General features: G+C 41.4%; 1 protein-coding gene across 1 annotated transcript in view; it reads right to left on the bottom strand.

Annotated features, from left to right (window-relative positions):
• The window catches only part of AMPH (amphiphysin), a gene marked incomplete at its 5' end in the record, with an annotated part of 68361 nt that extends 58465 nt beyond the window's left edge, over nucleotides 1-9896 (bottom strand). Inside the window, one exon of the mRNA XM_009321901.1 lies at nucleotides 9816-9896. Coding sequence (XP_009320176.1) covers nucleotides 9816-9896 — 81 coding nt within the window. The remainder of the gene's footprint in view (nucleotides 1-9815) is intronic.
• Nucleotides 9897-12042: the final 2146 nt, after the last annotated feature.

Consider the following 12042-nt stretch of genomic DNA (forward strand, 5'->3'; position numbering starts at 1 on the left):
TCCATAATCTTCCCCGGCACCGAGGTCAGGCTGATATCTTTCCAATTCATATCTTCTTTGGCCTGAGTGCTAGTATAGCCTCTTAGCTTGTGGTGAAATGGGAAGCAGATATTCACAGCAACTCAGTTCTTCATCATGGTCCAGCTGAACAGACGCCCATACAATAACAATTTTTAGTTATTGAAGAATTTCTGATGTTTCAGAAGCAACAAACCACAACTGGAAGGCTCAGAACCCCGTTAGCTGTCCTCATGTCCAGTAAAAGACCTATATTTACTCATACTTGTGCCATTTTGTCACTAACTAGCACACCACGAATGGCGAGTCAGGGACACGCATTGCTCAAACACCATGTTTATAACTGTACTGCTATGTAGTTTTACAACTGGTACCCTAAACCACCGTGAGATCTATTGTGGCTGGTTAGCGCCACAAGTAATCAGCAACCACTGCTCAGAAAAACATAAAAGAAAAAGTCAAAGCAGTAAAGCATGATGCAAATATTTTGCCATATGTGCTGTTATGCATTCTGACAATTCATTCAAAAGAATAATTTTAGCACAAATCTCCCTCAGTATAGGTTATTATCAGGTCACAAGCCACTGAAATATTTAAGCAGCATAGAGCCATATGAATTTTCCCTCATTAGCAAACATTGTATGACACATGACATTAAAGCACCCATAGGCAAGGGCCAGCTCCCATTGAATTTGAGAGCAAATCTCTCAGTTTCAATGGCAACAGAATTAGACCCTTCTATAAAATACCAAAAATAAAAATTTGCATCAGAAGTCCTCAACCCGGTGAATTATGTAAAACGTGTCTCTGGTCTACACATTTTGCTATAGTAAACACGCTATTAGTGAAGGTAGATAGACTTTTTTCACCTGACAGACTAATTAGTATTCACAGGATGAAAATACTGCATTGCTGGCTCCGCACACCTTGCAAATCATGGCAAACCATAGTGGTTTTGAAATGCACTGTTTTTAAGATTGCCACACATTTAATATTGCCCCTTCTCGATGCTCACTGATACACTTTTTCTCCTTTCTGGTCTATCGGATGAAAGCATCCGGTGGCTCTGAAACTACTGCTCCAAGTATCTTCATTAAAGCTATCAATTTTGTTAATTGAGATGCAGCTTCTTGAAGCAGAATGAAAAGTAGGTGTCATTTTGCAGATGTTGTGCTCCTCTGAAATGAGATTTCCCAAGAGAGCACTGATGCTTCCTTTATCATTTCATAGTTTCTTTTATTTGTTCTACATGAGGCAGCAAAATGAGTCAGAGTTTCATAACATGCAAGAAAACTCCGGAGAGAAATCTCAATAGCGTACTTAATAGCAAACTTCTCACAATCAGGTTGTTTGATAACAGCGGACACGTTCTCAGCGGACTCCAGCACCAGAAATCACTACTCTTAGCTCACCTGGTGAAACTCAACATACAAATTTCCAGAAATCTGTCAGGCAATCCTGTTAAACTGCACATAAGAGCAAGGGAGGCATGCCATCAACCCAAAAACATCCCTCACTAGGACAACTGACACAGCTCTCCACAGCAATGCCCCAAACAACAACTAGTTCCTCTGAACACTGTAGCATATAGTCAGTGCTGCTGTCAGCTCCCCTTTTCTACTCTCTGGTAGTGTACATGGTCAGTGTTATGTAGACAGTAAAGACGTGCACCCAGTGAGATAAGGAGGCTCGGTGTTTCAGGATCTTGCCATCTACAGCCACAGGTCTCACATACCTTTACAGCAGCATTAAGCCTTTTCAGTACTACTGATTCTTGTGTATGGTTAGTTTTGGTTTTCTTTTTAAAGAATCGTATTTAAGCATGTCTTACCACTGGAATTAAGACAAAGAGAGCAACAACACAGTTGGCTGGAAGACTGATGAAACCTACAAAAACTTAATGACTAAAACCATAAAAAACATGCTTTGTGTCCTACCAGCTTTTGCCTTCTGATGCATTAGAAAAATTGTTGCTTCCACTCAGAAATTAAAGGCCACCTTACCTCCATGAAAGCTGGAATTGGATGACTTATTTGCCAGGCATCATTTATTCACAGCTTTCCAGGAAGAACAGACGAGTTTGATTTTTCTATCATGTCACATACAGGATGTAAATAGAATACCTCTTTACAGGAAAGGTCAGCACAGCATGTGCTTGATACCAAAAACAAATAAATCACTCCACTTTAGCAAGAGTCAAGAGCACTGTCAATGCTGAACCCTGAACATAGGTTAATTAATAACCTGCCCCATAGAAATGCAAACCAGATAATTATTAATGCAGCTTTAAGTCCAATACTGGAATTTTGTCATTCCATCACTAAGACATCAGGGAAATAGCTCAAAAGAAAGCATTTTCTGTATCACCTGGAAGACATCCTTTATTGCAAGGTGCAGTTATTAGCCAGAATATAAAGCAGCACCGTCTCTCTGTTTGCAAACACTTTAGGTAGTATTTACTGGTAGGTCTTTTAGGGAACTCAAAAGTATGAATGCAAAGGACTATCGCATTAAGTGAAGCTTAACAAGATAAGAGGCTATTGGGACGAATCCATAATTCAGTATGAAATATATCTGCATACCAGAGTACCCTATTTTACTATTTCTCAGTCTCGTTATAGTTCCTAGAACTGTCTACCAAATTTTGGAATCTTTTTCAAGAAATAAGTTTCTTCTTTTCTCTTTCTACAAGCTGTAAGAGACTTGGGTTTTGAATTATTTGTCTAGTGCATCTCTTGAAAAAAGTTGGGTTTGCAGCCTTCTCTGGAAACACAGAGGTTTTTGGCATCCCAGTACCTACCAGGACAGCACCAAATTTGTGGTCCAGCCACTAAGAAGGCTCAAGAGTGAGAATGTCATCGTTCTGGTTATTAAGTAACGGGATGAGTTGAAATAAACTACATCAAATCAAACAGGCTCCTCAGACAATTTGGACTAATCCAAAAAGTATGCCCTCTAAAGGTAAGACCAGCAAGCTCTGCTCCACGTTAGTAGTGACTCCCGGCAGTCAGGTGAGAAAGCTCTGTGCCTGCAGTGATGCTTAACTAACCCACCCTTTTACTGAACCGACAGTCTCTGTTTCAGACAAGGGCTGAACAGAAAATACTTGGCATCCTCCTTAAATGAAATCCCAGCTTCTTGCCTCACAACTAAACCTCTCCCTCTCCAAGTTAGGATCCTACCTTCATTACCTATTACATCTTCCTACAAGCATACTCACGTCCTCAAAGTAGGGCCCAAACTAATGGTTTTAATGAAAACTTGGGATGTGCAAAGACAGCAAGTGTAGAGTCCACAAGTCTATAGCTAAAAGCAATCTATCCATATTAAATGTCAAGCTAGACTTTCTGAACATGTACTTGGCCTCTGTTTATGCCCATAGCTGCATATCTATAACTATATTCTTAAATAACATGTATAAGCTCTGTCTTAACAGGTCTGGTAAAAAACTGTCCAGAACTGTTTGTTGTGAACTGGACCATGTTCAGCCTGTGTGGTAAATCCAAGAGCTGGGCTATGTTAACTATGCCCAGGGCCAGTTATCCCAAAGGGCTCCTGAAGAAATACATACCAGTCTGCTTTACAAATAGCCAGAAATAACTTGATCACTCAACTGCACTGCCCAGGAGAAAACAATTAGCACAGTTACTAAAGCTGCAGAGGCATAATAGTTTATATCCAAGGGGCAATCAAAACCAGCCCAGTTTAGACTTTAGATTTGGAGCAATCAATAGGCAGAATCAAAAAAGCAAAACATCGGATCAGCGCTCTCTCCTTTGAAGTGAGGAATTAGTTAGAATGGATCTGGGCTGTTCCTGCAGAGATAATTTTGTAGCATAAAACAAAGGACCTCACCTTCCTGGGTATCCTGCATGATTGGAAATTAGTGAGGTTGAGATGAGATTTAACGGCACTATATCTCTCCTAATCCTGGGAAAAATGGCCCCTCAGACATAAGATAATTATTAAATATACAAGTCAGGATGAAATGGTAATCAGCAGAGAACTCCCTCCCATTTAGCCCCCAAAATACTTTGCACATTGTATTGCTTCTGTTTGGCTTAGTGGTCATCCAGTATCTGAAGTATGCTTTGGGACTGCCCCTGAAAAGATGCCTGTCAGATGTAGTCCCTCTGAATGCACTTTGCAACTACTTCTTGGTGCGCAGAAAAGAAGCTCCCTCCCACTAGTCTAGATAGTGCTTTCCTGTGTCTGGCTTACTTCAGGGTATCTATCAGGGACAGCATTTGGCATCAACTTTGTTTAGCAAAGGAGTCTATCAAGAATCCCCTGCAGTTTAGTATAGGATTCCACAGACAACCAAGGAAATCTGGGTATCAGCTAAGGGAAAACAGTGTCTCCCAGTCAGAGTAATTTTAATGCTTGCACTTTTTGTTTGTTGCCTGGATTCTTTCCTCCCTCTCAAGCCCATGGACAAGATCAGTAAAATAAGGGGTCTAAGGGGAGGACATAAGGTAGGTTTAAAGATGGTCAAATAGACATGTGGGATGCCTAATAATTCCCAGAGGAAAGAAGGTGTTGTAGAACACATTGAATTTCACAGGATTACAACACATATTGAAGCTCCCCTTCTTCATCACGTCCTTCATTCAACTACAGATTAAGACACCTGTGACTGTCTACATGATTTGGGTGCCTCTCCTCCTCTTAGAGCCAATGTAGATCTTTTCAATGCAACCTGTGGAGTCAGGAGGGCAATTAAGAAAACTCTAAAGCCAAAACCATTCACTCAGCATAGCTGTCTAGTGCCTTTTGTGATACCCTGCAAGACATCCACAAATGGCAAACACAACCTGTCCTAAGGGACCTTCCAGCTTTGTTGAACAGCATTTGGAAGCCAGGGAGGGCATACTAGGGCCCCACAAGTGGCAACAGATACCAACGTTTAGACACCTGACTCACAACCCTCACAGTAGCTGCTCAACTCGGTTGGTAGGGCTGTGCCAGGAGCCACAAGTGACCCCAGCACAAGCCATGCCCTCACTGACAGGTGCCATCCTGCAGGATCTGGGCCAGGTGGGCAGAGCTGGGGCCTGGTAAGAGTCTTCACTGACATCCCCCGACCTGGCGAGGGTTTGAACCAGGTCCAGGGTCTGTCTGGGAGATCCTGATAGGAGCAGCAGGAGATGCAGCTGAAGCATGGGTCCCCTTAGCATGCGGACCTGCACGCCTATGACATGTCTCAGGGAGGGATGGTGGGCCCAGGGCTGAGCTAAAATGGGACTCCTAGGCCCATGTGCAGGGTTAGGGGTCCCAGATGGGGCTGATCAGAGCCATTAAGGCCCTGAGGCAACATTAATGGGGACATTAATGCCCCCAGGTGACTGATGGGTTTCTGTCTTGGCTCTCCAGACCACACTGCCCAGTTCAGCACAAGTGTCTGGAAAGACCCAACTCAAACACAGAAACACACATTCAGGTATTGCAATCTGGAACTGGATGACCCTCCAGGGGCAGGGTTCAGCTTCCAAAACATGTGTCTGTTGCCACTGGAAATGCTGTGTGCTGCTCAAGAGGACCAGGCAGCCAGCAGGTATGACACAGGACTGCAGGCAGAGCCATGTGCCTCTGTTTGGAGAAACCACTGGGGGCCAGGTGAGACATCTCTGGGCTTATCTGGTGCCTATGTGTAGGTGGTGAATCTCATCTTTGGTGTCTTAGGTCATTAATGAATTGTAAGAAATCAGTGGCATGTCTGATGCAAAAAGAGCACTTCAATGATTGTTAATTGTCCCACAGAACAACTTTAAAGCAATGTCATGCCACAGCTATAAGGCAGCTAAGCATGTTTACATGAAATGAAGACCTAACCAGGCTAAAACTTTTCAGGACCCCTAACAATTACACCCAAAAAGCAGCTCTTACTGTGAAGCACACATTAAATAAAGCCGTCCACAGAAGCAGGTTCTGCTCACTCAACAACAGCAAAAAAAAAAGGCTCTTCATTTTCACCTAATTCTATAAACTAGCAACAACAGCACTTGACATTTTACTTTACTCTGACAACATGTCATGGACAGCTGCTTTTGTAGTAGCAACTGGTATATCTGTGTGTGCATATAAAATGCATAGTGGTTTTAAACATTAAAACATTTTAATTGTAGTCCGTAAAGTAAAAGAAGTCTCATAACTACATATGGAAAAATAATGAGATGTAAATATGCATAGACATGAAATAGAATATTGATCTCTTACAAAAATGAAGCCAGAACTGTGAGTCATTAAAATTTACTTGGGGATAAGGGACTTCCTGTCAAAAAAAGAAAGTGTAAGATACAGTTGCTTGAACAAGAGAACAGAGATGAAATTTCAGGTAAAACCCCAATGGACTTGACAATATTTTCACAGTGGAGAGAAATATGCAGGAATTGTCTCTTTTTTCCCCCCTCTCTGAACTTCAGGGTCAATTAAGAGGCTGAGCACGTCCACAATTAGCTGTGCAGAGAGAAATGTCTAAGCCTCAAGAAATTTCTTGCAATGCACTGAATATCTGTGTCATATATGAGTTTATATAAGTTTTGTTTGCTCCACAAGTTTTGATTTAGAGTGGCAATTTCCAGTTTACAACTTAAGTGGAAGGTGAATAACAGCTGTATTCACTGTTAAAAATCAAAATGTTTTTCCTGTTGGTTTCAGCTGCAGCAGCTTACTGCTTCTGCTAGGAGAAGTCCTGAGGCTCTGCAAAGCCACTGTGCTCTGTTCTCTCCAGACATGGGATGACTCAGTTTCTCCATGGTGATTCATCTGGGTAATTCAACTCTGGGTTGTCAAGTCCAGAAGGGGCTTTTATCCAGCTGTATTCAGAAAGAGATGGGAATGGATCACTGGGGAGCCTAAATGAGCTTTTCCTACAGATAGGTCTGCTGGACATATCCTTACACAGATCCTTTTGCTGAGTTTGGTACATACCCACCATCCAATCTGCTATTCAGGCAAGGAATAGCATGTTAAGATTTCAGTTTTTCAATCATTATTTCCATTTATTATTAGAACTGGGAGTCCTCATTTATTATCTTTGGAGAGTATTAATAAAAAGATCATTCTATCCATAAGACCAGTTGACCTCCCAAGTGTTGCAGGCTCAATAAGGTAGGGAAACAAGAAAAATAGACCATCTTCACAGCTTTCAACTTACCAGGATTCCCAGAGCCCACATGGCACCAGCTGCTACAAACAATTTACAAAGAGACAGAGAACTGAAGTGACAGCCTTCCTCAAAACCAAACGTTGGTAGATGAGATGGCCAGGAAACAGCCAAATCACTGCTAAACGATAAACGAGACTGCAAAAAACAAAGTAAAGTTTGGACCTTCTCTCAAACTGCCTCTGCCATAGAAAGGCCCGATCAGGTCAGCAACCGCCACAGAGACAAATAATCCTGGAGGGAACTGCAAAAGATGGGACAGCCTCTAAGAGGGACGGTTCTGTTTGCAAGCCACCTGAATGGCCCACATCAACAGTTCAGTGGACGTCAGCACAAGGATCAATCACCCAGACTACCTTTTTATTCTTTAATACCTAGAGTTTAATTTTTCTTTTTCTAAAGGCTCTAGAGTTGCAGAGATAGTCTTGAAAGCAGGACTGAATGTAAACCAAGAAGAGATGGCTGCCTGACTTCGCAGAAGACAGCAGTTCTGCAAGGTATTAATCAGTAAGAGTGATAATTCAGACGCACGCTGTTATGCTTTGTATCTTTGCATTGCTAGTAAGTTGTAGATCAAAGCATGGACAAAACTAAGAAAATTTAAGCAATTTATATGCTTCTTATTGGTGAACATGGCAGAAAGTGCTTTTGCAGCATTTTTTCCCCCTTGTACTTGAAGAACTGAGCGCAACACAACTCTTTGAGAGTGAGCCCAGCAGAGCACAGTAAGCCCATGTGATTAGTTTAATAAATATGCAGTCTATCTCATTTGGTGTGCCAGTGGACCTAGCCTAATCTGCATGTGCCCCTCAAGAGAGTTGTAGTAGTTCCCTCTGCACTCACTCCTCCCTACTCAATTCCTCCCCTGGCCCCAAGTCACATTTGCATCCGGATTTAGCATCATGCAGTTCCTGCGGAGTCCTTCAACTGCTCATTACTGACTCTTTGTACATCAAAGGAGGAGGAAATAAAAAGGAAGAAATGCTAAGATTCTCCTTAGCCCTTAGCAAGACTTTCAGCTGAAAATCACCATGACAGAAAATTCTTGGTAAAGGACAGATAAAACAAACACTTGAGACATAATTTTGCTTAAGAATAATTTTTTTTCTCTTTAATTTCTCTTAATTTCACTCAGAGTTTTTAGCTAAAAAAAAATATCCCACAAAACTCTTTCTTTATGGGGATGCTCCAGCTGCTCCTTCTGCACCCAGTAAGAACCCTATAGATGCACGTTATTTCTAGTAACACAGTTACTAGCTGTGCAAACAGCTTGGATATTGACAGCAAGGATAAGTGGCACCATAAGGACAATCAAGAAGAAAGAAATGCTTCACTGATATCCCAGCATACTTGGAAAAGAGGAAGGGGAAGAAAAGGGAAAATATAACATCTCTGCAGAGTTTCAAAGCTTCTGAGTGCTTCTTCAGGCCTATTAAATCCTACCATCTTCCTGACCTCAAGAAATTTGAGGGAGGAACCACCCTCCTCAGAGAAACAGGTTCTTTCACTTCCCATCATTGTCATCTTTGGGGAAGAACAAAGATCTACACAACAGGCCAGTGGCTCCTGAAACCTCCCTCCCTTCTACACTGAGAGGAGAAAATAAAGTCTAAGTGACCATAAGATGCAAAAGAGTTAATAAGCATCCCAGCAGTCAGGATGCAGGGCTTGTGTTTACATGGAAAGGACAGAAGTGCATGTGGTAGATAGGACTGATTCAGGGCAGAAATTGCAAACACTGACACGAGCCAATTTTTACATCGTGTAAAACACGCGGGAGTAGTTTTCTCACCCTCCAATGCCTTTCTATATGAGCTCTAAATGATAGCTCACAAAGACGACAGATACCTCAGTTCATACTTACATAACACGACTATTTTCTTGGTGGCATTAATGCAGCTCATGGTAGGCATTAATCTGTATTAGAAAGCTACTATATAATTAATCGTAATTAATCACCTCGGAGCCAAAAAGTCTGTCCAACAAAGAAAGGAGTAATTGAGGTTAGGATTGAGGATTGCATTGGGAGTAGATTATAAACTCTTCAGGGCACCTTCGTTTTCACATCTTGTGTTTACAACACTAAGAGCAATTGAGTGTTGCTCCCCTGTAGTGCTTCATCAGCACTGCCACCACAGCCCCCGTCATCCCTGCACCGACAGGGAGCATAACAACACACAGCAGTCTGAAACTATTCATCTACTCACTTTGTATAAAACCGGTATTATTATATACCGCTGATGGAAACAATCCACAAAATGGAACCAAAGAAATACATCTCTTCTTTGTTAGAAGGCAACTACAAAGCTGTGTTTAGTCAGGGCTGGGCTGGGTTCTGCTCTCAATTACACTGTTGAAAATGTGCCGTCTCTCCGCTGATCGAAGCGGTTCGAACATGATGGTCTTATATACGATTACAATATGTCCTTTTATTATGATCGCATTTCTTAGCCCTCTGCATGCACAAATTCAACTGTTCTTTCCATTTGAAAATAGCAGAACAAAATCTTATACCCCCCCAAAAAAAATATCTTTTTACCTGTCACCCTGCAACATCTTCTTCAAAATCGGCATGTTCAAATACACTGCATTCTTCTTAAGACACAAATAAGAAATTGAAAAAGTAACTGACCTCTTGCCGCTTGAAATTTTGAACGTATTCTTCAAACTGTTCATCTTTTGTTTCATCTGCTTTTCCTAGTTTTTGAAGTACCTATATTGAAAATAAAGAGAAAAAGGAATAACTTAATATTTATGTCACAAAACAAAAATGCTGCTACTTTCAACACTTCTGTTCTTGCAGTTAGCCTTAAATAGCATTTTATTTTCGTGTGTGTTGCGTGCACTACTGTTTCCAAAGTTCATACAGGAAGCTATTTTGTCGAAATAAAAAAGGATAAAAGCAGGAGTATGGTGTGTGTATGTGTGTGTGGAAATACACTTCAAAGTATGGAGTCCTTGGGGGTGTATGTGGTTTTTTGTTTTTAATGAAGCAACTTTTCTTTTAGCAAAGAATCCCAGGGTTTCAAAGCAAGGAATAATGAGAGAAATTTGCTGGCACTGCAAGTTGTCCTCCCGTTCAGACAGAGAAAGAAAAAAAAAAAAAAGTCAAACTTCATTAGGTTTTTCATCTGTTTATGGCTCATTACATCGAACGGTATTAACATTATCCTTGTCTGCATGATTTTCAACATCAAGTCATATAGTGAGAATAAAGAACTGTAAGGCCGCATAAGAAATTGTTACAGCTGATGCTTATTTAAAACTTCTATTGGTGTTCATATTTGCTCCCCTCATTAATTCAGCAGTGGATTGACATCCACTAGATAATAAACGTACTGCAATATGTCAGCAATAAGGGCTATTCATGTGATAGCAATCTCAAAAGTAATTTGACACAGCTACACTTCACACTGTATTTAACTACAATAAGTGCATTCTATTACTAAATCCTGGCACTATCCATTCGTTGTAATACTGAAGACTTATACGTAGCTACAAATAGGCTTCACCCTTCTTGTCAAGCAACCCCCAAATCTTTATAGAGTACTATATACGGGATGAACCATCTCACACAGTGATGTTAGGATTGCTCTCCCATGACAGGGTCCAAACTTTATATTTTCACAGGAGAAAAACAAAAACAAGTGAAAAAAACCCACAAAACTGAAACAATAGCAATTACCTGATACTATGAATAAATATGCAAACATCCCCTCCTATTCTTCTTAAAACAGTCCTGGCATGTTCTCTCTCTGACCGCCTGCCTTTCCCAACCCCAGCCAGCCCCACACCATAAAACCGGGCTGCACAAAGGTGGGGTGAGCATTGCCACAGTGGAAACCAGGGATCAAGATGATCATGAAGGTGACGCAACACTACCTGTGGACCTGGCATGTGGAACTTCAAGGAAGTTTTGATGTATTTACAGCAGAAAGAATGACATCAGAGAGGAAAAAAAAAGACAAAGACTAGCCCTTTGCTGCCTGTAGTTGTGTTAGCTTTTCATTCCCCTGGCTCATTTGGGCATTTTGGGTTGCTTTTAAGCCTGCTGACTACTCCCAAAGACTTCATACGCTCTCATCACCAATCTCTTCATAAAATATTAAAAAGTATCACAGATGGTTTTACAGAGGAATCATTTAATTTAACATTTCGACTCATCACAGGCCTTCACATTGCTCCTTGTCACCAATGAGCCAAACAGTCTGCCCCCGACTGCAGCACAACTTTGATCCACACCAGGCGGCTCTCTGAAAATCCAACATTTACTTTTCAAAGAGGTGGCTGCCAGGTAAGCCTCCTGACCACAGCAATACATTCAAGCCATGTTCACAGGAACAAGTAGCAGGCAGTAACTCCAATAGTTGATTGGACCCTGAGCAATTCATAACATAGGTAAGAAGCCACAGCAAGAAAGGTTGTCATGATAAACACTTTTCTCTTTCCCAGAATATTAATGGCACATATCCATGTCTCCAGATGTGCACTCAAGTCCAAGAGCGCAAGGCTCAGAGGGGAACAACCTACCTCTCACAGCACTTACCTCCCGTGGTTTGGGTTTTTTATTCTATCAACAACTTTCAATTTCTCTACAGGTATTTAGCTGAACTGAGACTAAAATGCAGTGTTAGAACTTGGCCTCTGCAAACACCAACCCTAATCTTAAACCATTAATAACATACCTTCCCAATTTTCCTAATCCTAACCCAAACCAGAACGTAAATATTCACTATAGATATGCCATGTGTTTGGAACTATAAGTTCCAAGCCAGAGGCTTGGCATCAGCTAATGAAACTCGCCCTCATGGAAGTCCTGCAGCCCATGCAACACACACAGATAACTGGGGTTCAGTCAC

This window comes from Pygoscelis adeliae, unplaced genomic scaffold (genome assembly GCF_000699105.1).
Source record: "Pygoscelis adeliae isolate BGI_AS28 unplaced genomic scaffold, ASM69910v1 Scaffold194, whole genome shotgun sequence".
Classification (NCBI taxonomy): domain Eukaryota; kingdom Metazoa; phylum Chordata; class Aves; order Sphenisciformes; family Spheniscidae; genus Pygoscelis; species Pygoscelis adeliae.